At 36.9% G+C, this 27,638-nt stretch overlaps 1 protein-coding gene across 2 annotated transcripts; it reads right to left on the bottom strand.

The window, feature by feature from the left end:
* Nucleotides 1-27,102, bottom strand: ppm1aa (protein phosphatase, Mg2+/Mn2+ dependent, 1Aa). Of its 2 annotated transcripts, none has more exons than XM_079262172.1 (6): nt 26,765-27,102; nt 24,360-25,213; nt 24,148-24,265; nt 18,387-18,498; nt 17,158-17,215; nt 1-1,422 (listed from the first exon to the last, which is right to left on the bottom strand). In XM_079262172.1, exons 2-6 carry the CDS (start codon nt 25,194-25,196, stop codon nt 1,387-1,389), a joined length of 1,161 nt encoding a protein of 386 aa, XP_079118298.1. In that variant the 5' UTR covers nt 25,197-25,213; nt 26,765-27,102; the 3' UTR covers nt 1-1,386. The 2 variants fall into 2 exon arrangements, with proteins under 2 accessions (XP_079118298.1, XP_079118299.1); XM_079262173.1 differs by lacking the exon at nt 1-1,422 and adding an exon at nt 10,442-10,742.
* Nucleotides 27,103-27,638: the final 536 nt, after the last annotated feature.

Raw genomic sequence — 27,638 nt, 5'->3', positions numbered from 1 at the left:
CAGATACAAGAATTGATCATATCAATCCCTTGGGGCAGGAAGATGGTCTGGAGAAATACAGTACAGTACAGTACAGTTTCATGTCAACATTTGAAATAAAGTGCTGATCAAAAAGGGCCAACGCAGATCATATGCTCTGTGGTCCCGCAGGAGTAACAACATACCTGCTACCTTCACCAAGAAGAAATTCAGCCTTGAAACTTATTTTAGCACCGCTGTTTGCCACATACTATTTAATTAAGTCATGTGTTGAGGTCTGAAAATTAGAAAAGCACCACTGGGATGGATAACAAAGGAATACTAAGCATTTCAATCCACTCGATTCCGCTTGCATCAGTTATATTTGCAGCATGGTGGGCTTAAAGCCTCAAAGCATTTTCACATTTATGATCACTTACTAGTTTTAAAATAGCCTTCACATGGAGAGTGGATACACAGTGATTCAGTAAAAAAATAAAAATAAAAAAAATAAAAAAATCTGCAAGAATGGAAAGTGCTGCTAAGCAGAGTAACAATATTTTATCAATAGAACTGCCTTTATTGGTATTTTCCCTTAAAACATGTGTTTGTGTGAATGTGTGTGTGTTTTTTATGCCCATTTAGCATCAAAACTTTGCTCAAACTCCACCTCCTGTTTGCAAGATTTCAATTAAGACTTAAATCCAAATTTAAAGTGGAAATATTCATGCGAAAATTCCACTGGTGCAACATCACGTGTAAAAAAGTGCATTTATGTTTTTTTTGTTGTTGTTGTTTGTTTCCATAATTCCCATAATGGACATGCTTATTAACTTGTCATTTCTGAGGTTTACAAAGCTAGGCTGCTTATATCTAAGCCCAAGCTCCCTTTCACTGTCCTGTCTTGTATCTGAAATCACCTAAAAACACAATTTAAGTAAATTTGCTTTGCAAAACCCTATAGATAATCCTTCAGTCTGAAATTAGAATTTCCAATAAGTAATTTAAAAAGTGGCTCAATTTTTTTGTTAGTTTTTTGTCGTTGGTTTTTTTCATACCAAATGGTATTCTTTGACACTTTAGGTTCCAAAAAGCTTTCATTAGTGCCACCAATATGTCCATTGGACCTGACGACCTTGTGAAACCCTTCCTCAATTAATAGTTTGTAATAATATCTTTAAATGAGTCCATGTATAGTTCATACACTGTTTACATTAGTACCAAAACAACAGTTTGAAATGATGTGATGGCCAGGTTTTGATGAGTTAATCTTGAAATGAGTAACCTTTATGTGATGAAATGCTGAATGACTAGTTAGGCATATTAGATGTGATTAAACCACGTTCCATAAATGATGTAAGTCTTTAAATATAGAAATGGACACAGTATATTTTTTTTCTTTTTTTCATCCTGTCATTAGTTCTTGTTTTAGCTGAAACCACGGAAGAAGAGGATGTCTGGGTCCTGGGGGGAGAAGAGCAGGATGAAGATGAGGTGTAGTGTGCAGACAGAGAAGGAATAAAGGGAAGGCATGCAAGACAAATGACTCAATCACCCACTGGCTGCATGCTATCAGAGGTCAGACAGCATGCAAAGGAGAAGAAAAAGATCGCATTAAAATAATAGACAAATACCATATAACATTACAGGGTTTGTGTGTGTAGTTTAAAACTCATTTATGGTTGAGGGCCCACAGAGGTACCCAACACATGAGATATTCTCATCTTATAGCGGCCCGATGAGACAAGCATGCAGGAAAGGGGTTGCACAATTTCCAAATGCTGTGTTTTCTGTCATTTATTGTCCCAGTGAAAGCTAAATGTTGGATTTATACACAAGAACCAATACAGAAAATAGCCTAGCTTGACATAAGAAAGCATGGTTGAGAAACTGTACCGATTCAGTAACCAGTCCCATTGCCAGAACGCAGGACCACACTGGGCAATTGCTTGCTGTGGGTTGGTCCCATTTATTGAGTGAACTTAGAATTTATGAGGCCAAAATCCAGTTTATTATTTCAACTTCTGACCCATGTTGAAGCAGATTAAGTATAGATTATATAAAAAGTATTAAGTATAAAAAGAAAAATCATAATTACCTATTGGTATCTAACTCAATCTGTACCTAAAGATAAATACATGATTTATATTTGCATCAGTTTCTGACTCTTGCAGTACTTTTCCTAATGTCATCCCCCCTCCCACATTTTGCATCTAACAAAGAAAAGAGCAACACATGGAAAACATCCATACAGGTTCACTGATGATCCAGAGACACAAAAACATAGGTGAAAGAAAAAGACAAAGAACAGGCAAAAGTCAAGAAAAGATTTTCTTATTTTGTGGTCCTAATATGCTTTAAATCCAAATAGTGCAGGATACTATTTCCACATTAAAACTTTGCAAACACACAACAGTGATGGCACTGGTTTGTTCATTTTTAAAAAAAAAAATATATATATGGGCCTATATAAATATTTGTTTAGAAAAATTTCTTCTGAATTAAGCAAAAGAAAACCACACTTACCACAAGTTGAGAGAGTTTCACGTGTTTTTGTCGATTATACTCACCAGAATACACTGTCCTTGTCCCTCGGGTCTAACAAATGTGTTGAAAGAGCAGTCTTCTTTATGCCCTTTGTTGGTGTGTAACCACCACCAACTGCATGTTGGGGGCTGGGCATGCGAATCCTCAATTTTTTGCCTGAATTGATAACTAAACAGGCACTCATTTAGGTCTTAAAATGACTTCACAAAGACAAAAGAGATCTTCGTGGTGAAGTGGCCATTTAACGCAAGTTTCTGTATTAAGAGGGATAATTAATTTTGAACAAAAATATGAAAGCACAAAGAGATAAGTCATCAAGTTTGTTTTTTATTTCTTTAAATGATGCTATATTTAAAAAAATTATTTTATCAGTCCCCTGTAGATGAGACAAACAGCTATTCTGAGACATTTTTTTTCTTCCTTTCCACACAACAAAATATGGAATAAAGTGGTGGACATAGTGGGCAGCTGTCAACAACTTCCACAGCTTCCCGCCACCACTGATCAATCAGTCCCATATCTGGACCTCACCAGCACTGACCCGCTGGCTAAAACTGACATTAATCCTAAATCTTCCAGTCAGTGCAGAGGAATGACAGCATGTAACATGGTGGTGAGAGCAAATGCTGATACAGGCTCTAACAAGCAAAGGTGCTGATGCTAATGAGCGAATCTGTGGCTCTTTAACGAGCCTGCATCATTTGATGTCCTAATTTACAACGAGCTGTGTCTCAGGGGTGCAGGATAATGAGCTGGACCAGAATTCCCAGGGCAGCAGCTTGTGTAACCCATCTCATGTGGGGGACACTCACTCCCAACCAGTGCAAAACGCAGCAGCATAGGGAACATATTCCATGTCTGTAGGAGAGGAAGGGGGCATTAAGGAGGAGGACGGTGGGGAGGTGGGTATATGTCAGCCCTGCTTGATATGATTGTTTGTACACACCAATCATGGAATCGCTGTGCCCAAGTGAGAAAAGCTTGTGCTCTCTGTGACAAACTGACCTCGGGCAACAAGAGCACTCACAGACAGAGGAAATGGAGAAGGAAAGCATGGCGGGTGAGGGAGAAGCAATATCAGCTTTGAAAAGGAAATGTTGGTTTTGATCTGGACTGAGAAATATCTTGACCACAAAACATCCATCAATCACATCGCTTGGCTTACTGTCTGTGCCGGACTCAAAAAAAAGAAATCTCATTTTGGCTTTGCGATCCTGAAGAAGAAAAATCTGGCTCCTTGTGCACTCTGGAGCAAATTAACAAATGCGAAGCTCAGTGACCTCAGTGTCGAGACCATCCACAGAGTAAGCAGAGTGCCCACCACCCCCACCTCTTACTGCTGCGTCTGCATGGCTGTATTAGTCAAGCTCAAATGGGTTTTTCCGCCATGAGAAGCAGAGCATGACATGCGCTCAACAATGGCAGGCAGATGACGAGCCAGCTCCATTTGATGATGGCCTCTGCCGACATGGCCCTTTTTTTTTTTATGTGCAGGAATATGAGGGCAGCGTGATTCATTATGGGTGCACAGGTGGCCCAAGACCTAATGAGTCATATTTAGTGCAGTTTTAACGTGCAAATGCCTCACAGAGAGATGAACGCACTTTGAAACCAGGATTTACTTGTTCCTATGATAAATTTAAGAATGCATGCTACAAGATGATTAACAACCTTTACCTAAATGTAAAATAAAAATGGTTATAAGTGAAGATTTATATTATCCAAGTTGGATTCTGTTAGTTTTATCGGGACAAGAAAACAACATTAAAAGCAATGTAATTTCCCTTCTACGAAACTTAAAAGCTGTCAAACTTCCACTTCTCATTCAATTAACTTTCATGGAGCTACGCCTCATAGTCATATGAAACTGCTGGTGTTTCTTACCACTCATAGCCATTAACACTGCCCTCCTCTGGCTAGCTTATGAGGGAATTCAGTTATTCATTCAGGTGTGTAAAAGGGACACATCTGAAAAGTTGTAGGACAGCAGATCATGTGGAGCAGACTTGGGAATTGGATATTAGATATTGAACAGAGATAAATCTGTCGCATCTGCGGGAAAACAGTAACATTTTAGCCATCAAATATTAATATGGATGAAACTCAATGATATAATTTAAGCAAATAAAATTTAAAATGAAAAACATCTTTAGGGTGTATTAAAATAATGAGCCTTGCTTCAGGATCTTTGATAATTACATAATAGCTTGTTTTAATGTAAGTGTCAATTCATCAAAGGAACAATCCAAATAGCACCTGATCTATTGACTGCTCGCCACCGAGCACCATTTGAATGTTTGACCTTCTGGCACAGCTCATGACATTATGTTGACATTTAAAGTAATCCTCCCCTTGCTTCTTAATCCCGGTGGCCGTAGACTGCCCTGACCCCTTCTGAGCTCGAGCCCCTTGCATGCACTCACCACACACTAACAAAAAACAAACAAAAACAAAACAACACTGATAACTAAAATCAGGGTGCTATTTAAAGATCATTGGACTTAAAAACATGCTCATAATGAGAGGCTGTAAATGATCATTTACAGACTGAAGACACACGTCAGGGGCTGATAATGTGACCTGACATCAGAACTTAGTATGAGATTTTCTTTAAAAATCAAGTAGACGAAAACTGAAGGTCATTTCACATCTACAGCTGCTGTGCAGGAATTATGGAAACCTCAAATACTCTAATATCTGGATGAGAAAATGTTTGCAGTGCACAAAGCATAATTATGCTAAAAATTGCCTTTTCTCTTTCCCCTCTTCTTTCACTTGACAGGTTGGTGCAAAGCAAGTTCATACATCAATATTATCAGACTCATTGCCAGGAGTGCCATTTCTAATCTTCCATTCAACCTTTCAATAGCTGTAGTAACATATTAAGGTTTGCCTGTAAAACTATTTTACCTGTCAGTCACAGAAAGTTTCACATGGCAAGAATCAGAAAAAAATGGATAAAATGAGAGGTACAAGATGACAACCCATTTATTTAGTAATACATTCTGCAAACTAGAAATTTTATTCAAACTTCAATGGCTAAAAAATGAAAGAAAGGAAGGAAAGAAGGAGAAAATTTAAGGAGCAGGGAGAAAATGCATCTATTCACAAGCAAGGAATGCAATTTGTTCAATCGACAACACAAAAAGTACAATTTAGTTCAGGGAACAAAGCTTTCTCTTTTTTTTTTTTTTTTACATTTCTTTTTTTCTGCCATTCCTTTGGAGCTAGAACATAATACAAAATATACAGTTATTGAACTTTGTAAAATCACTCACAGAGGCCTCTGAGATGCATTTGAATCAACATTGACAATATTTAACTACAGCACTCTAAAGCTATTCTTGAATGTTGTCATAAATAGAGCAGACATTAATGTATGTATGCACATTTTGAATGCTTACAAGGTTACCATGTTAAAACACTTGGATTTGTTAAACATATGACATCATCTGCAGTGGAAATCAAATAAGCTTTCAAGATTGAGATTAAATACGTTGAGATGGGAATAAGTTGTACCTTGTAACAACCAGGACAAAGTCACTGTCGATAGCTTAAGTACCTTAAAATAGACAAAGATTTCAGTCTGTGTGAGGGTACTGTCAGCAGCATTACTCATCCTCATAGTGTTTTGTTGGGCAAGTACTTTAGGGGGCAACATTAAATTGGGTAAGGCAAATCGGTGAGCTTATTCATGAGCTGAAAAAGGTCAGCAAAGTGAGGCTCGGGTCACCCTGGAAGGGGACGAATAAACCACCACTCCTAAGGGTCACACAGTAAACGCCACAACTGAGGTACATCAATATGTACATGAGGGCGCAAGCATTTTAAATCTATAACTTCTGCTAGGTAGTCCTCCGTACAAGAATATACAGGATGCATTCCAGGCAACCAAAAGTAACTCTGTAAATAGCTCTATATTCTTTTTTTTTTCTTTTTCTACAATATTTTTTTTGAAGGAAAAAAAAGCTGATTAAACAGATGATCAGTGCATATGATGACTATTGTCATTTAGTCACACTAGCACCGATCAGCTACAAGGATAAAACCACAAACAGGTGAAGTGAATACCCTTAATCTTGTAGTTCTATTTGTGTGTGTGTGTGGTAGAGGGAAGGGAGAGGGGCCCTTGGGTCCCCTGACATTCAAATAGATGCTACTGTACCACCCAACTAAACACTACTAAAGAACAAACATTTTCCACAATCAACAGCTCTCCCTGATGCAGAACAATGCCCTCTTAATATTTAAAAAAAAACAGGAAAAAAAAAAAAACTGCTCAGGCTCAGCCTCTGACTCTTCCTCAAAACTTCCCAGTCACCAACACAAACCCAAAAGATCCAATGGCCCCAGGCCCAATCTCCACACGGGGAACACCTGCATCATCTAGAAGTTGGCTTTAACGTTGTGGCTGATCAGTGGTTTCCTCACACATTTCTACAACCCTGAACTCTCAATACAATTACAGATTTGAATTAAATGAGTGGACAAATAGGTGAAAATACACAGGTGAACGTCGGAGGGTATCACTGGAGGTGAGGGGTCACCTTTAAAAAGACAGCCCTGATAGTGTTTCTTGTTACTAAAATGAGTTGTAATTATCTCTAGCTTCTTGAAGTACTTTGTTAGCATCAGTACAATTATTTCAAACACTGTACAGGAGAATAACATTATCTCCATTTAATATATCAATGTTAAAATATAAGTTGTAGGGAGGAACTACTCAAAATAAAAAAAAACATCCTACATAGATTGTGAGGTATTTTAGTTCTTGAAAGACTAAACATGTTAGGGATAATTTTTTTGTTCAGCTGAGTGAGGGCTACTGGGGATGTAATGGAATTTTTATACAATTTCTATGAACACCCACATGTGGAAAAATCACAGTAAACCCACTGTCAGTATTTGAAACATTCCAGTTAGAGCGAATTTCGAATATTACAAAGCTACTTTCTACATTTCATAATTTGTGGAATGAGTCTGTTATAAAAATGGGTAATTAACCAGCATCACTAAAAGGGTTACATCATCGATTCATAATTTTCTATAACAACAAGGCAGGACACTCCAGGTTATGAGGTTTTAAACTGCTTCAACAAGAAAGAAACATGTTTGCCCCTAATTAACATTTAGGGGGAAAAACAAGAATAAAAGAAAGAAAAAAAACAAAAAAAACAATCAATCACTGCTTTCAGGGCCATCAATACCTACCGGCTTTGCAGCGAGTAGCTGGGTACTTACAAACGTTAGGTAGGAGACATTTAGTGCATTTAAATACAAGCTATGCAGAGCAAAGTAAAATAACTTTCCAACTAAAGAAAACCAAAAGGGGAATAAGCTTTTATTTACAACAAAGTTTTCTTTTCTCAAACACTGTGAATAAATTGACTGGTGTGTAAGTGTTTAATGTGATGCAAGTGATGTAAAAACACAAGTGAAGGGGAAAGACTGTGGTGTATATATATAATTTAGTGATTTTTGCGCTTTTATTGCAACTAGCTTTTTGGATTGAGGAAATGAGTCCACAGCCTGCCATCACTTTAGCATCTTGACATTCAGGCTGTGTAGGGTTAATGATTAAAGATACTCTATGGAGTCGTCACATTCTTAGAAATCTGCTTTTTTCCCTTTATGGCCAATTAATATTTCACATAATACGTAAAATATCTTAATATAGACCTTTTTGTTTCTTGTTAAACCAACCATTTAGAAATTACTCTTCAGCCTATATACTTTAGCATCATCTGTTAAGCGACCCTGACACGACCTGTTGATATTCACACTACTGCCCTCTGCAGTCAGCCACATAAGTTTCATACTACCTTGTGCACTTATCCAGCACATTCATTACTGTGTATGTGCTCATGGAGTGAAAAACACCACAGAGTACCTTCAAAGCCATCTAACTGGAAATTAAATGTTAAAATTAGCCCATTTTTTTTTATTTCTTCTTTATCAGGGTGACTTATGGCCTCTTTCACATTATGAAATCTGAGACAAGGGGTCTTTGGCATTTTTGCCACAAAAGCATATTAAAAGCAGCTATTTTAGGATTACGGTCTAAGTTGGAGTCTCCGTCTCTTTTTATTCTTTTTTTCTAAAGATTTATAAGCTATCCACCACAATTTAAATGTGGTGGAAGAGATCGATTGTCTTTTGTTCATTTAATAATTTAGTACATAATTACTCTGCATTACATAAATGGAATTCCTAAAAAAAAAAAAATTGATGAGGTTAACTTGTTTGCCACAACAAACCAAAAAAAAAAAAAAAAATCTAACCATGAAGAATCATATTTTGTCAATGGCAAAAAACTAGTTAGTGAAATTATTTCTAAAAAAACAAAACAACAAAAAACAATATATACATACAGAAATTTTGATAACTATTCAAGATAGGCGCAGAAAAATAAAATAATTTCTCTTGAAGAAATACGTCTACTGTGTGTGTTAATTACAGATTTAGTAACTAGCTTTTCTGTAGGGGAAATTAAATTTTTAAACACTTTTAATAATATTAACCCATATATCCTACACTAGAGCAGCAAACATTGTGCTGTTGCTTGTGTTGCTGGGAGAAGAGCTTTAAGTAAAGCAAACTTGATAGGAATAAATTAAATGCTTCACAACCATATGAAATCCTTGCAGCTTGCACATTTTGATCTTACTTTGATTGCTTTTTATTTTTAAACAAAAACACGTGAATAAGATTTTATCGTAAGTATTAGAGCCAACTATTTCTCATCATTCAGATAGCTGATCAGAAATTTGTTTTCTAAAATATTCAGTGCTTAAACTGCTCATGTTAAATAATCAGATGCAGAACCTAAAATCTATCTGTACCACATACAAAAACTGAATCTTGTGAAAAAAAATTGGCATAGGCTGTAATAAAGCTGAAAATGTGATTTAAAAAAAAATAAAATAAAATATGGCACCTACAGTGGTCTCATTTTATATGTAGAAATTAATATTTAAATATGACACAATAGATGAGTAAACTAGTCAACATCTGACAAGCTGCAAGTCATTTTACGACCAGTAAACTTTTCCTGTCAGGTTAATTTGAAGATCAAACTGAATCAGAGCAGGCATTTGTTACAACCCACAGCTGTTAGAAGCAGTGAAAGCCTTTGCTGGGACAGTGTGGAACACTGGCTGGAAAAAAAGAAGGGGTATATATTAGGAGGGTAATTCCCTTTAACTCTAGCCTGGTTTGTTGTCTGAACCACCTATGCAAAATCAGAACTGCACAAACAGATCTGCCTTTCCACTGACATATGTGCACACATACAAACAAACAAGCACCCATGCATGCCTGCGAGAATCTATTTGCACAGACAAACATGTTAACATGGGACTTGTTAACAAACGCCTCAACAATGGAAAAAGATTTCCACTTCATACTATCAAATTGCTAACATTATTTGAGCATGTAAAGAAAACCCCTTACAAAAAGGAAAATACACTTTAAAAAAAAGCAGAGGGAAAATAATTAAAATTCAAATGGTTTGATATAGAAAGCTTACTGTGCTGTCAACTATACAATTTACCCGTTTCTTAAAAAGGAGCATAGACTAAATGGGGAAAAAAAGAAAACAAAAAAAGGAAAAATGCAAAGACATTGTGCCTGGAGGACAAGCAGTAATTTTCACTGAATAGACATTTGTCAGAATTTCAGAAAAGCAGGAAAAGGCAGATAGTGCATAAAAAGGTTCTCTTTTTCCATTTCTTTCATTTTTTTAACTTAAAATCAAGCTGCATTAAATACAGGCTGTTTGTACAGGACAATTGCACTTCACAAAAACAGAAATATATAAACACACAAGGAAATGTGAATCAAATTAATTACAGCAAAAAAAAAAAAAAAAAAGTCTACATAAGCCAATTATTTAACAAAAAGCAAAACTTGTGGACTCACTTGTTGTGGATTACTTTAGAGGAAAATATTATGGAGGTGAACAAAAAGGGGAGGGGGGAACAAGACAATGAAGATCCTGAACTCCAGAGTGGACTGGTGCTGCACTATTCCAGGTTTCTGTGCATGCAACTCCTCCTTCTCCTTCTCTTCCTCCTCCCATGAAATTCCCTTCTTAGAAACCAAAAGCTCAGAGTGACGGAGAAACAGACTGCTGAGCTGAGTTGCTGTGGGTCTTGAGAGGATGGTGGTTTGTAAACTCTATGCTGTGTTAGTGGTAGGAGGTTGTGTTACCACATGTCGTCTGTGGACGCAGAGTCCTTGATAAGAGAGGAGAGGAAGGAAAAACCCTTCAGACTCTGGCTGCGAAATTGCCCTTAAGAGCTGCACAAGTTTCAGTATCTGATACAGACAGATTAAAAAAAAGAATCTTCCAAGAGTGAAAAGAGTCACATCATTTTCTGCCAATCCCTTCAATGACACTATTTGAAGTAAAGCACTTCAAATAACCAGGGGGGGTTCTCCAAAATCAGAAGCTACAGATGCAAAATACATTAAACTGAATAAAATGTTATCATTTATTATCATTTCTACAGGAATATTGCATATCCTCAGCTACACCTTTGTTGTTGTTCCTCTTTCAGCTTGTCCCCCTGAAGGGGTCGCCACAGCGAATCAACGCATAGTTGAACATTTTGCCACGTTTTACACTGGATGCCCTTCCTGACGCAACCTGACGACTGGCCCTCAGAGAACAATCGCATCCCATTCAGGGCTGCAGCAGCGGAGGGGAGCAGCACTCAAACCACAGACAGTCAGGTCACAAGACAAGCGGCTCTAGATGCTCAGCAACACTACATACTACTAATTCAAACTTTTTTTATTATTATTATTATTATTATTTTAAATTGCATTTACAAGTCTTCACTGTTTGTTATAGTTTGAGAATAAACTGAAAAGTTTGTGATTAAAATAAGCAAATTTCTTGATATTAAAATGTTTCTGGTTTTTGTATTCAGGTGTTGCGTGGGAAGAGTTGTCTGGTAAGTAGACTACTAAGTGAAACAAAAACATCTGAAGAATCAATTCAAAATATTCTTTTACTTTAACTCCAAATGTTTAAAGAAGATGTACGGCAATAAAGATGTATATTTGTGAACAGTGCAATTATAACCACCCCACTATTTAAAATAAATAAAAGATTCTTTTTTTTTTTTTTTTTTTACCGCCACTTTTCTTTTTAATGTTTAATCTCTAAAAAATATACAAGCTTGCTTTTTAGTCTGTAATCAACTTTGACTTTTACTAAATGTGTATTTGTGTGATTTAGGAGGCAGGAAAATGCCTAAGGGTAGCATAAAAGCATGGAAAGATGCTTCAGTTGGATTCTCTCCTTGTTTTTATTGGTGCCATTTAGAAACAACTGTCTACCTCGTCCAGCGCTGTAGTAATGTCTACCATAGGATCAGCAAAGTCAAGGTTTCTACAAACTGAACACAGCAGAATAATTCAGTTTAATAATCTAATGCAAGGCTACTCAACTCTGGCCCTCTAGGGAAACTGTCCAAGTTTTAGTCATTTCCTCGCTTTGACACGCCTGACTCAAAATAATGGGTTGCGGAGTAAGACTTGACAACAACAAGTCCAATGTATTTAATTTGACTCATTTAATTGAGTGTTGGAGCAGGGAAGCATCTAAAAGTGGCAGGGAAGTGGCACTCATGGACTGGAGCTGAAGAGCCCAGATCTAATGCCAGCACGCAAGTTTTATAAAAAAAAAAAAAAAAAAAAGACAAAAAACAAACAGCCTTTTAAATACAATAAAAAATGTTTGCATAAAAATATATATCACCAAAATTTCGCAATAACAAGCAAAAACTTCAGAAATGTATGTTTATCAATGCAAAGACACACTTTAAAATGAAAGGGTTGGATCATGTAACAAGATCATTCAGATCAAGAAGCAGCTGTCAGTGAAATGTGAAGTGAAATGACATACGTCACTAGAAAATTCTTTACGAATGATACAAATGTTCAATAAATATGCATATGTGCATATTTGCTAAAAATATAATTGTTTTTCAAGGATTAAAGCTCTAAACTAGTCAATATATCTAAGTCAAAATGAGTGTCATATTGACTGATGTATGGTGGTGGTAAAACATTTTATTTCCTCAAAAAAGTAAAAGAAAAAAAAAAAAAAAAAAATTTGAAAAACTGAATATTGGGATTTTTTGCTTCACAATTTTAAAATATTTTTTAAAAATAAATAAACATATTTAATTATAAGTTGTTGTTTTTTTTTTTAAATCAATCTTTTTACTTGTCTTCTTAGGCGCTATACCAGCAGAATGATGAACTGGCTATTGTGTTGTTTTTTCTGAAGTAAAATTAAGAAAAATTACTAGCAAAAGAAGAAAAAAAAAAAGAAAAAAAAAAGATCTACATTCATTTTGTTTTTAGTCTACAAAAATCAGCAATATTGAAGAATTGTGAGAACCGCAATTTGAACTGAATTAGCACCCAAAAAAACAAAAAAACAAAAAACAAAACAAAAACAATCGGAATCGAATCTGGACAAAAGCATATCATCGCAGCCCTACTAATAACTATAGGGAATGGGAGCTGCAAAGTATTATGGGGCAAGCGCGCCATGTTGGCATCTATGGAAATGTAAGCAATAGTTTATACCATGCATTCATGGGGAGTTCAGACATGGAGGGCTGCTACAGAAAGGGAAACAGGATTTAAAGGAAGACGCTAACCAACAAGGCCAGAGAACGTTATCTCCAGAAAATTGGCATGGTATGTAATGTGGACCCTTATTTTATTAAAACCAAGACACAGAGCAAACCACAGGTATGTCACGGGAATGTCTTTGCCAACCTGGTCTGTGGTGTGAGTTCCTACACAGCAGATATCCTTGGAAACTATAAATCCTTGGAAGGTCATATCCAATTTACAGTTTGGTGCAGGAGCTGTACATTGGCCTTAGTAGATATTTCTAATACTGATGTTTTATTATCCTCAAGGGTGATAACTTTTACCACCCGTGTCAACTGTGAAGTGTGGTGAACATTTAAATTCAAAATTTAAATGTTTAAATTTAAATTTTTTGAATTAGTAACATATACAAAGTGAACTCGACTAACAAAACAGGCAAACATAAGAATATTTAAAGTGTTGTATATATAAAATACTAGTGGAGTGCACTATTGCTTCCACTTTTAAACTTTAGATTAGTTAGATAACATATTATTCAGATATTACACACATGTCAACATTTTGCTCACAGTAATATTAAACTAATCTTCAACACCTTAAATTTTAGAGTTACATTAGCTACTTTTCTGATATTATACAGATCTAAACATCTGTCGTTTGTTTTGATCATGTAAATCTGTTTCTGTGGATGTAGGCTGAATGCAGTACTGAGTAACAAACTTTTTTTTTTTTTTTTAAATCTAAATAGTCACCAAAACAAACACATGAACCGATCACACTGGAATCATAGACTCACTGCTGCTTGAAGTTACAATAGATGCAATGTCTGTGATATCCCATGATAAGCTGCCGATTATGCGAAATTCTCATTCCCAATTGTAGAAAGTCCTCCCTAGCTTCTTTTCTCCATACAGCAACTTTTGCTAAACACAGCCGATCAGCCTCCATCTTAGGGGTTTTCTTTTAGATCCTACAACCTAGTAGAAGGCTTTCAAACATTCTGATGTTACTCTACAGAGACTGAATGCATCACCAGACTTTGCTGTTGCAAAAAACAAAATTGTATCCATAAGTAAATCATTAACAATGTAACACTAGCCTAAAAAAACAAACAATAACTAAAGGGACAGACCAATGGTTAAGCTCAGTATGCACACTTCCTTGAACTTCTGTGTTCAGTGGATCCCCGAGGTGAGAGTAGGACTGAACGATTAAATTATTTTTAAACAAAATTACAATTTAACATGTTGCGATAAGCAAAATGCTAAGAGCGCAACTAATTTACACAATACAAGTTTCAAAGCTGCAGCATCCACATATTAAAAATCAACTTGCTTTCTGCGTATTTCCTGTCTTTCTTGTGCAACAGCAGGGTCTCTTTTTGAGAGTTTAAAAAACTGGGCTTGGACATGATTCTGCTCAGTCTGAATCTCAGGTATGTCTACACTGGATTTGCATTGTTTCCTTCTCCATGCTAATTTATTATTATCCACTTTCTCACAACCTGTGGGAGGAGGTAGATGCAGAATAGAGATTGGGCTTTTTGTGCAAATCTGGAGACAAAGTGTGAGTGAACTCTCCTCATTCTCAGATTTTCATTGAGAGGGTTCAACACCTAATAGGATGAGGCAAAGCAAGGTCAGCTACACGCTTAAATTCAACATCATGTGATAGCTTCACTTACATCTTCAACCTTCATCATGGACTGATTTTCCACAAATGACTTAAACACTATGACAAAAAACATAGATGACAGAAAATAGTCCAGTTTTTGTAATGTCCTGATGAAGTGAATAAAAAAGTTTTACTGAGTGGAGCTGCTAAAAATAATCTTAAATTCAGATCTCAGATAATGTATGAACATGTTCCGATCTCAGAAACTTATAAAGTATATTGGATCCATTTTAAGCTGTAATATTCCAATTCCTACATCTGTCGATTGTGTGTGGCATTGGCTTGAAACTGCCGTGTGCAGTACACAAATCATGTACAGAGATATTAAGAGATGTGATGTAAATAACACAAATAACAGCAGGCTGTTACATTTTTACAGCAAGGACAAAGTGTAAATCTGTTCTAAAGGAAATTTAACTTCTAGGCTCAGTGTTTTGCATTGACAGCATCCTGCAGTTTGTAAGTGAAAGCTCATATCTCAACTTTGGTTCTTGTTGATCCTTGTTAGAATACAGGGCAGTTCATATTTCGATCACAAGTGAAAATCCTACATCTCTCAAACGAAGTATATTTCTGCATGAACTCTGTACAAAAGCTAGAATTTATAAGATAAACGTCAATCGCAATATTGGTCAGAATTTTTCCCCTCACCTACCTGAGTCTCCAAACACACTAAACGAGGCAATCCAGGGTTGCCTGCTTGCCTGGGTAACCAAACTGTTTGGGGAAGTGGAAAGTCCCACAGAGTTGTCCCCACTGGGCAAGTGAAAACCAAATTGATTATTTAATCTTAAGAGCTTGACTAAAAGCAACAAGAATTTTTATCAACACATTTCACCTCTCATCTGAAAAACTTAATCTGTTAACTAGTCGGTGGTAAATTTTGGCTTAAAAGTGTAAAAGGAACATACATACATACATACACGGTTTCAGAACAATTCACAGACTGGACCTAATGACTGAGACAGTTTCTTATACTCTGGTTTCCTGAGTCTAAAACCTCCTGACAACCAAAGAGAATACAATATGTATCACAAACCCAGTCACTCCAACAGTGCATGGTGGTGGCATCATGCTTTCAGCACAACAATCCTGAGCACACTGCTAAAACAACAGGCTTGTGATTTAATGGGAAGCGCATCCATGTCTTGTAAGGCTCCAGTTATATCAAGGACTTAAACCTGATTGAGTCTTTTGAAGGACTTTAAGACTGGTGTACAGCAGCGGAACCCATTCATCACACAATCAGATGAATTAATTTATTTTCCCATGTTTTTTATTTTTAAAACAAAGCCAAATTAAAGTGGAACATACAGTAAAGGTCAAAAGTTTGGACAGATATACTGTTTAACGTGAATAGGTCCAAATGTCCAAATTCTGACTGATAACATATGTTGACCAAATTATCAAAAACCCTAAATGGGTCCATCTTATCTCCAAGTTGTGAGGAAACAAAACAGGAAAAATCCAAAAGGGATGAGTACTTTTTCAAGGCACTGTTCTGAGCTAATGTGAAGGAATGCAACAGAGAAATTATGTTAGAGGAGCTCATCAGTCTAAAAACCCTCAGCAAGACCACAAATTGAATTCCATTCAATTAAATGACTTGAAATACAAACGCTGCAAAAAAAAAAAAATCTTACAAATAAACTGCCATTCAAGGGGTTGAATTCAGTATTTTTCCCTTTAAGCCTTAAATAAGTCACTATGAACAGATGTGCAAAAGATATGGCTGTGTATTGCAAGAAGTCTGTTATATACACATGTATTGAATGTCAGTTTTTAAAATGAAAACAGTCCATCACAAATTTTGAAGGCATGCTTTCTGAATAAACAGAATCAACAGCCTCCTGGCATGTTTGCATACCAGCAGGAGATGAGCAATTCTTTTCTACAAGAATGAAGAGAATGCTATTTTATTTAGAAACACGGCAATGACACTTCGATTATTTGATTTAAGGAAAAACCAATTAATGAAAATATATCACCAGCTGGTATGAAACAAGAGTTTAAAAAAATGAAATTTAGTCTCATCAAAATTAAATAATTTTTTGGAAATACCGCAAGGTCTAGTTAAAGCAAAAAGCTAAACTTGTTTTTGCTGGTACCGCAGGTGAAAAGACATTATGGACAAGTTGCTGCACAATCAATACATATTCATTTAAGCACTACATTTTAAAAAATTTGCCTTAACAAAAATCCTATATGTTTTAATTCAGTGTTTCTGGAAAATGCAACATGCAAAATGTTAGTTGGACTTTCCTAGTTACAAATCAAACCTTGCACATGCCAAACTGAGCAGATCAATGGAACATCAAAAAGCAGCTGAATACTTACTGTGTCATCACTTCGGTATGGGTTAAGTTTGTTGTACACCGCTTCAATAACACTTCGCCTAAGGTAAAAAAAATAAAAAAAAAAATAAAAAAATAAAATAAAACAAAACATATACAAATGATATAAGTTCATTTTTACAAAAGTTAAAATGACAAAAATGAAGTCGCCAGTCATTGAAAGGTTCCATATTATTCAAAATTCACTTTCTAAAAGGTTTTCTGACATGTGTGTCCCTACAGCCCAGGGGTGGGTAACTTTGGTCCTCTCGGGTCGCAGTCCTCGAAGTGTTCAGCGTTTCCCTTCTGCAACACACCGGATTTAAATCTATGGCTAATTGGCAGACGAGTGCAGAGTTTAATGTCAAGCTCAGCACCAGTCTGCTAATTATGTCTGGTGTTTCTCAGGTGTGCTGCAGCAGGGAAATTCTGAACATTTACAGGACTGCAGCCCTCAAGGACCACAGTTGCCAATCTCTGCTATAGACTTTTTATGAGGCCCAAAAGTGAGAAAATTCTGTTACCTCTTTTACTTGCTTGTTCCATTTTTTAGCGTTGTGTGCTTAAACAGGTCAGCCTGATATCTTTCCTTTTGTTACATCCCAAAGGGACATAAACACTTCCCCTGGTAGTGGATAGTGCCATTTACCCAGAGCTTGACTAGTTGAGCATGCACTAAAAAAAAAAAAATCACCATTCGAGCACCTGCCAAAGTTGCATCCCCTCACTAAGAGGGGCGTGGCTTGAGCATTGACAGAAATAGCCAATTCTCAGTAGAGCTCACTGTAGAGACTTTAGGAATGGCTGAAAATATAGAAGGCTGAATTTGAGGTGATAAACTTTGAAAACAATGTTGTTGGAGCTCAGAAACCTATCTTAGCTTATTGGTTGCCAAAGACGTCTTTAGTGGTTTCTGTAAATTTGGACAGGCACACGTCAAAACACCACCAAAACACACTCCCTAAGCATGCTCTCAACGCACACCTCGCACACCTATCCTTTTATGAATGTGCTTCGAGTGCACACCCACGAAGCTGCCCCAATACATGCTCCCGGCAAAACTGGCCCCCCATGTTACACAGTGGCAACAGTTGAGCCAAAATGCTCTAAAAAGCATTGTGCTAAAACAATATCTATTAGCCAATGAGTAAATTGTTGAAAAAATTTATATTACCTTGAAGAAAATCTAATGTCAAAATGAGACCGCCGTCCATTCCAAGAAGTGTCACTTACTTGCTAGCCAGCTCTCCACCAGGAGGGAGGTTTGGGATGCTCTCAGATGCTAACGTTCTCATAACATGGACCAAATCCGGGGCACCTTCGTCTCCCTGCTTTTTGATGATCTCTGTTCAAAAACAAAATTTAAATAGGAATGTATTTTAAAAAATTCAAGAGATTCTAAAATCATTCAAATATATGGGCATTAAAATGTTACTGTCCTGACACCTTAGGTTGTGTTTAAATTAACTGGTAAATACTAGGTTATTCCTGTCCAACAAAGACAATAGAGAATGTCCAACAATGTCATCAGCACACAGAATTGTGGGAGAAATAACCACACTGGAATACACGCCATCTGTTTACATTAATTCAGCAATAGCTGCCCACTCTTTAATCTCTTTTCTTCAGAATTTCTAACAATTCATCCTATCATTTTTTTTAATCAGCTGCAGCAGGAGAAGCTTTGTCATCAGGGCACAAAAAGATAATTAAAAGGCAGCTTTTTATCCTCCATGTCTATTTTGTTGCAGTGAAGTAGATACTTGGGAGAAACAAATCCCAGAGAACACTGGACTTCTGCAGAAACTTAACCATGTTAATGCAGTTTTGGCTAACCATAGTTTATGTATAGTTTATATGAAGGATCACTTGGGCTTTAAGCTATGAACAGACTAATGAGAAAGGAGATGAGGTGGTACCCTACACCTGACAGTTCATGTAGTTAGTGGTTAGTTACAGGTGCACTAAGTATGATGATTTTAAATGCTGTTGTACAAATCTGGATAATACTTGTATCACTTTCTTCCACCAGATTGTTATCACTGTTCTCTGATCAAAAGTCTCATTGTTGTTCCTTCATTCAAAAAAAAAAAAAAAAAAAAAAAAAAAAAAAAAAATTATATATAAAATATAAACTTTTTTTTGCTCGTCATTTTTCTTGATTTCAATTAGGAAACAGCAACACGGTAGCCAGGCCATCATTCTGCTGCTCTAATGCTCAAGAAGACAAGTAAAAAGATCAATAAAAACAACAAAAATTTTATAATGGATTATTTAAAAAAAAAAAAAAAAAAAGAAATTCACAAAAAAATCTATTTTAAAATTGTGAAGCAAAAAAAATCCCAACATTCAATGTGTTCTATTTGATTTCCCATGCCTTATTTCAAGTATCATTGCTTTGATTTTTATTATAATTTTGAAGCACCAACTTGACACAAGCATATTACTTCACTTTTTTTCAGTGGAAAGTAAGTTTACATTGTAGAATTTCAAAATTAAGTTTTATTCAGAATTGTCATTTTCATTCAGAATTTGGTTTTCACATGGTTATTTTTTCATCTCTTTAAAGTAGAACTTTATTAAAAAATTTAAAAGGAATTAAAACTCACGTAAACATGACCAATGTCTGCTTGTGTTTGTTTTACTGAATCTGCCACAGTGTGTTTTAAAGTACTGGTGTACATATATATGCCTGCTAGCTTGTGATGTGATGCGTAAAGCAAACTTCTGTTGCAATGTCATGTGGTGTCCCAGAAGAAAAAGTTGTATAGTGCGGTTTCTCCGCCTCAGGATGGGGCTGAGCATCGACAACTCCATAAATGCCCATAAGAGATGTCACTGTGCCATCAAATGATTCTCCAACTTCTTCCTTATCAAGCAAGCGTGGGTCTATGAATATGCAGCTGAGATCCACCTGCGATTCAGTCTTCTCAAACTCATTAAAATTCACAATGGCACCTCACACACAAGTACAAACAGCAATAAAGTAATGATCAGGGCTGTAAACTCTCACTCACTGAGTGCACAAGTATCATTTAGTTGCCTGCGAAAGCGAGACAGTCAGTACTCCAAAAGCTGCCTCTGCCACAGCATGTTTTTCAGGATGACAGCAAATGCAACCAGGAATTATAGATTGTTTGCAGTTTTTTGCTGGTGGGGCTGCACTAGTTTTTTCCTCTGCAACACAAGTTGCAAATGGTTATAGGACAGAGAGAAAACATGTCCACTCATACTTGCATTGTCTCTCAGATAAATGACAGGAATAGTGTCAGTTTTCATAACCAGTTTAGAGGCAAACTTATCTGTTTTTGTGTCAAATTTAAGAGTGGGGTAAAGACAAATCTTTCCCTGGGAATGGAACACTGAATGGCTTTGCCCTGGTCAGTTAGACACAAGATGTCTGGCATGCGCAGCTAGAGTGTAAGAGTTCAAGTAGTTGCTACCTGATATGCAGATAGTGTGTTTAACAAGATTCAGAAGTTGATTTTTTTTTTTTTTTTTTTTTTTTTTTTTTTTTAATGGGGACTCCAAGTGTTTTAGATCCAACTGATAACTAATTGGAGCATAACCCAATGCATGACCATGTAAAGATATGGGTTAATTGAATTATTAAAAGTTGAAGTGTTTAGTCAGATATAAAAGGTAAAAGAATGGATGCACATTGAATGTTGATCATTTGACCAACATTTCACAATGTCAGTTCAATTTAATTCTTTTTTTTTTTTTTTTTTATACCAATTCACACCACAGTCATCTCAGGGCATTTAGAAATAAACTATGTCAGATGAAGTCAGATAGACAGCCGTTTCAAAAAACTTCTTTAGGTAAAGATTCTTAAAAAGACTGTCAGATGATCTCTCATTAACCATTTCAGACTAAACATAATGAGCCTCTGGCTGTATGGTAACATACAAACATTTTTTCAGGACAGCCACACTTTTCATGTTATGCCAAAATTATGTAAAGTGAAGGCTTCAATTGATGTAAACAATAAAAGACAACCAAAAAACCAAAAGACAATTCATTTCTAACAACACTTTAAACAGCACACAGATCAACAGTGACCAAGCCATTTCTCATATCATTTCATTCTCTCAAGTCTTGGCTTTCAAAAGAAAACTAGAAAAGCTCTCTGAGAAAATATGCGTTAAAAATATTCATGGATCCCAAAGGGGATCCGGATCACCACCAAAATTAAAACAGTTCTTCCTTTTCACATTTCCAACAACTCCTAAAAATTTCATGAAAATCCATCCATTACTTTTTGAGTTATCTTGAACCATAAACAGACAAAGAAAAAAACAGATAAACACTAGTAAAAACATAACCTCCTTGGTTGAGTTAAATGTTGGCTTTGTAAACAAAAAACACAGAAGCTATTAACATATTCATACTTTTTCTTCTAAGGTACTTTTTTTCTGTTATCAACAGTAATTTATGCTACCTTATGCTACTTTACCTCCCATCTTCATAAAACCAGCTACAACTCAAGATAGTTTTGCCATCACTGTGCATCAAAAACAGCCTTTTCACTTATTACCACAATAAAATACCACTATTTTTGTTCTTTTGAGCCAATCATTTTCTTATCACTTGTTGATCTTTGGCTTTTACTGAATGGACCTTACAGTCAATTTCAGCTGTCTAATAAGCCAAAAATGTGACTGGAAGTACTTACACTTTTTTTTTTTTTCCTTACACATACCATCATTGCGTTATCATGGATCACTTGTGGATTCAGCATGTAGTGTGTCAAAAAAACATTACTTTTTGCAGAAGGGTTGTAACCCATGGATGGGATGTAAATGCCTGGAAAACTTCTGTACCTCAACTCAGCTACTGATTTACTTATATGATTAGTAATGTCCGCTACATACTCGGTCATGCCTGCACTATTCATCAAGAGTTTTGTCGCTTCTTCAATCACCAAAAATGTGAAAACCTTCGAAGAAACAGCAAACACATAACTGATTTAGATAGACTTATACAGAGTTTTGGAAAAAGTATGGCTGCAATGGCACTGATTTTTGCTTTTGAGGATTAAAACCGTAACACTGGACTTTATTCTTTACCTGCTGATCCTCATCTGGCAACAGACAGCAAGCTCAAATTGAGCAGCAGCAACATGCAGCAGCACCTACAGCTGCATCAGCCTGCCACAGCTTGCCAAAGCCTGTCGGCGCTGTTGTCACAAGACAGCGCAACAGCACTAATGGCTCGGAGTGATGTGGTTCAGTACCACTGTGTTGTGTTGCTGAGGGGATTCTTGAGGGAAAAAAAGTTTTCCACCTCAAAGACTGCTCTGCTCTTTGGCATAGCTGCTTTTTTTAATCTTTACATGTTCATCTTGCTAGTGGCCTGAGCTGCTGTCTGTCATTCAGGATTTCCGGCGTGTGTATTCACAAACCCACTCTCTACTCCCTGATCTCCCCCAGACTGTGCAACCCCACACCAGCAGTTGCTGCAGTTTTTTTCCCCAAATTTGGCAATGGGGGGGGGGGGGGGGGGGGGGGGGGGGGGGGGGGATTAATACAAAAATATGGGGTGTACTTACACTTTAATGAAAGCTGCTGTACTGATACCATAAACTCAATTAGAATAGGATCAATTCCATTTAGGACTAATCGGTAATCATTAATGATTAAATAAACAACTATCTTAGGGTGCATCTTTAACATTCCTTCAGTTTTTATGTTTACTTAGAAGTCTAAATCATTCCATATCCTTTTGTGCTATAAACTGCCATTTGGGTTGTAATGCAAGCGTCAACCTAATATGAAGTCTATGCATAAGTGCAAAAAACTGCAGTTCACTCATCATTCACTAGGGTCTGGTTCCAAAGCAGAGCAAGATCCCATACAGTCCCATGTTATAAAATGCCAATGTCACAGCAGAAATTAACATGTTTACAGCCTGGTTCAAAAATCACTTAAGGTTTATTAGGTCAGGCTTACTGTGGGGGGAGTACATTTGTTTTTTTTAGAACTCATCCATTTAGAAGTAATTTAATCTCAAAATTTAGCATAGTTGGTGGCGTGTCATATTGATTGCTTGGTACCAAATAACCCGCTGCAAGAAAGCTGAATATATGACAACTGCTGTTAGCTGGCTAACAGCGTGATGCAGGTTTTGCCTGCTTAATTCAGTTAGCTGGTTGGATCCTGATAGCTCCAGGTTAGCTCAGCGCTACAGACAGGTCGAAGTTTGACCGATGTCAATCATCCACCCATGCTCACAGCCCCCTCTCAGCTTTGCCCATTTTCGGATTTCCTGGGAGAGACGGCACGTGTGACACTCCCAAGATGCTCATGGTGGGAACTTTTACTATCATACATGAAGTGTGCTGAGTGACTAAAACTTCAGCAATTTCTATATGCTTCATTTGGTATGAATTTGACTTTATATATTTGAATTGATGAGTTTTTTTTCTTATGAAAAAATAAAAATGTTATTACAGAACACATCAATCTGCACTTAAAATGTGTCAACTTTTACTATCATTTACAGCTGCAAGCAAACCTCAAGCTTAAATTAATTTAAATTCATCTAGCCATTTTTCAGGTACTTTTACAAAGCTCTTCTTTATAAAATCAGGCAAATACTAAAAATACTGTGGAAAAAGAATTCCTGCATCAGTGTGGGTGAGAACGACTATATAAGAAAAACATAATATATTACCAAAGATTTTTATCCCAGATTGGTATAGAGTATATATCAGGCTATCCGGAATATTATTTGTGCTGTGACCCAGCCCTTTTTCCTTTTCCCCTAAAAGGCCTTTTCATTTTCAAGTCTACACTAATAATAAATAATTTGTTCTTTATTTGTCCTATCTGATCAAATAAATTAATTTAAAAAAAAGTGTTAACAGTTAAACAGTCTAGTTTGATAATTCAGACCACTCACATATGTACTATGAAAACATCTACATAATTGTTTTTCCCAATAAACTTGAATATTAAGTGAAATTTTGAAAGTCGTTTTCCTCCCCTACCTTCAACTCTGGCCTCCAGATATTTGTCCAGCTCAGATTCCCGCTTCACTGCTTCTGGAGATACCTTTGGGGCTCCAGGAAAACAGATTAACACAACACTCATATTATCACGGCTTCCCTGTGGAAAAATAAACAAAAGAACAGACAATGTAAATCACTTATAATACAACTACTGTATTAACATGTCACTGTGAATTCTAATGACATCATACCTTGTACAAGCAGGTGTCAACAATTTCATTGCTGACCTTTTCAAGATCATCTGTGACTTCTAGCCTTGACCTCACAAAGTCACATAGTTCTTCATTGGCCATGACATCCCAGATGCCATCACAAGCTAATATAATAAATTCATCTTCCCCCTCGCATCTCTCTATAGCATACACTTCAGGCTCAGGAGAAACAAGCTGCTCTGTTGGGCCTTTTCCGTGCACACACTTGTAGTCGAAGTCTCCCAGAGCTCGAGATACAGCTAGAGACCCATTCACTCGCTGGATCATGACCGAGCCACCAGCATTCTGGATCCTTTCCTTCTCCAGTGGGTTGCTCGGTTTGTGATCCTGTGTGAAAAAGTGCACAGCTCCACCCCTGCTGAGGAGCCCCCGTGAGTCGCCACAGTTGATAAAGTAGATATGGCTTGGAGAAATCATCACACCTACTGCAGTGGAGCCACTGCGGTCTACGCCATGCTTCTTCTCAGAAATGGTTCGCATGTGTTCATCAATCTGCAAGAATCCTGTGCGGATCCCATTCTTCACGCTCTCCACATTGGTGTCTTCCTGCAGAGCACTCTGGAAGTCTGAGTTGCTAGTGATGTGCTCCAATAGATGCTCACAGCAGTACTTGGCCACCTGAGAGCCGGCATGCCCATCATAAACAGCAAAGAATGACCATAGGTCGAGCCCATGAGGCAGACCAATTACTGCTGTGTGTGCATCTTCCATCTCAACCCGCCAGCCCTGCATGCTGCTCAGTCCATACCTCAGGTTGTTACCATCACCACGGGAATTGTATTTTTCCATCTTTGGTTTGTCCAGAAATGCACCCATTTTGTCCCTCAACAAACCTGTAACAAAAATCAAAATATAAAGATACTGAAAAGAAATATTGATATTTTGGGGATTGTCATGAACGATTACTAAAACTTACTGTTCATAACAATTTTTTTTTTTTTAAACTCATTACACTATTTTTTTTTTTTTAAAATAAAAATGTTTGTTGTTATTAGTTCAGCCATACTAGCCATGAACTGTGACTGACCAATCAATCTCAGAGAAATCTAAATATGAGTCAGTCAAACTAGCACACAAGCCACAAGATGATTAAAAATGTATACAAAAATACAGACAGCAACAGTCACACACAAGCAAGCATCTCTCTAGCACTGAACATTCTCACTGCAAGTACACGTGATAAGGTATATGAGAGGTACCACAAGGGGGGAAAATCCTTCCTACTAGTCTTACTCCTTCATGTGAAGTACACTTGCCAAAAAAAACCTTCCTGGACATACACAACAGCTCTTCCAAGAAAGAAAGAAAGAAAAAAAAAAAAAAAGCTACAACCTCACTTTTTATTTGATTAAGAAAAAATGGTGCCCTTTGGTGTGGAATTAAAAAGGTCCTGTAAACTGGTGGAAATTTGGAAACTATTTAAATAATTAACAATCAATGTAAATTTTTATTTGGGTTAGAAAAGTCAAAAAGATAGTTTGGTATATTTCCATGTATCTTTCTGATAATATACAGAAACTAGTAAATGTTAAAGTCTATAACACAAGGTTAGATTTGAAAAGTATTAAGTCTAAAAAAAAAAAGGTAATGGGGGATAATAGTGAAAATACTCATTATATGAGTATAGGATAACAAAAAGGGCACACTTAATATATCAACTGGGTTTAAACAGACAACCCAGTACATCCATTTGTGGCATGAGATTAAGATCTTGGAGTTCAGACCCCTGCTCAAGTCTAAAAATAGTAGACCCGTGTACACATTTTGGCTACTTAATAGAGACATTGCGTGTCTTGATCAAATTGAAACGCCCTAAATCCACTGACTGTTCAAGTTTAACGCCAAATGTTCTTAGGTACAGTGAGGTGTTTATTTGTATCTGAGAATAAAGATCACATTCTGTGACCGTCGCAATCCTGAAAACTTAACGATGGTTAAAACAAGTTTCAGCAATGGTTACATTTCCATAAGCTAGCTACCTGACGGACCAGGTCTTCGACAGTCTATGTTACTAATATTACAGCGGAGAATGTGTTAAATCCGACACTAACGCTAACATTGGAAGACCTGGTATATATACTTTCATACACCAATTACAACCACATACGTTGTTAGACTTAGAGTAGAGTAGAGTTAGAGCTATACTAAGTCTAGACTAGTGCTCAGATAAACAAACAGCCTATCCTAGTTGCAGGCCTTGACCCTTGTCCCTCACAGCTAGCTTTGACAGGCCTTCTATACCATGTTGTGCTACCGAAATGTTGAAGCAAGTAAAGCCATCGGCCTTGCTAATATACCAATGATATGCTAACTTAGCTAGGACAGCTAACTACCCAGCTTTACTCAACAGTTGCTCGCCAAATAGTAAACATTTAATGACTTACCACAAGACCAAAACACCAGTTGACTGCTAGGCAATCTGAGACAGGGGCAGGGACCGACTGTCCGCAGTTCTCACCGCTGAGTGTACAACGACGTTATATGGGGGTATGCGGTGATCTAGCTAAGCTAGCTAGTCTGTTAGCTTGCAATAAGCAGTCGTCACTCAGTACTCAGTGCATATAAACTGTGTAAATGCGGAGGTCCCTGTTTGCGTGCGCCCGTGATGCATTACATTATCTCAGCTGGCGAGCTAAACAATGCCCTAATTTCTTATGTAGTCTGGGGGCCGAAGCTTTGTGCAGCAAAGCCAGGGGAAGCTGAAACGTCTACCCCAGCCTCTCCACTTGACAGCTTCACAGCTTGCTAGCTAACATTAGCTGCTGAGGAGCAGAGCCATACGGGCAGGACCCGGATGTTACAGGCTGCGTATTCCAAAACATGACATCATTCTTTAAGAGTTGTGGCTGCGCACGCTGCTGGGCACATGTGCGCGGAAAGCAAACAATGTGAGCCCCAAATTATGAAAACTTGCATACGATATCATAAATATGCATTTCAAATAAATCTTGCATAAAACTTCATACATATTTAATATGGTGCGGACATATGACTGTTTTGATTGGGCATCTTTAATCACGTGGGCGGATTAAACGGATTGGATAACTGAGACTACTTCAGTCATAAATATAAAGAAACGTTTTAACAGTTGTGTGTCGCGGAGTTCAGCCATATTATTTGTACTAACCAGTTAATTTACAGAATATTATATTAAATGGCAGTTTTTAATATAAATATAATCCATTTGATTGTTTCTTTTTCTTAAACTAGTTTTAGAGATTTTAAATTAGTTATACACACACACACACACACACACAC

This window comes from Telmatherina bonti (genome assembly GCF_933228915.1).
Source record: "Telmatherina bonti genome assembly, chromosome: 22".
NCBI classification, from domain to species: Eukaryota; Metazoa; Chordata; class Actinopteri; order Atheriniformes; family Telmatherinidae; genus Telmatherina; species Telmatherina bonti.
This window is presented reverse-complemented; position numbering and strand designations above follow the sequence as displayed.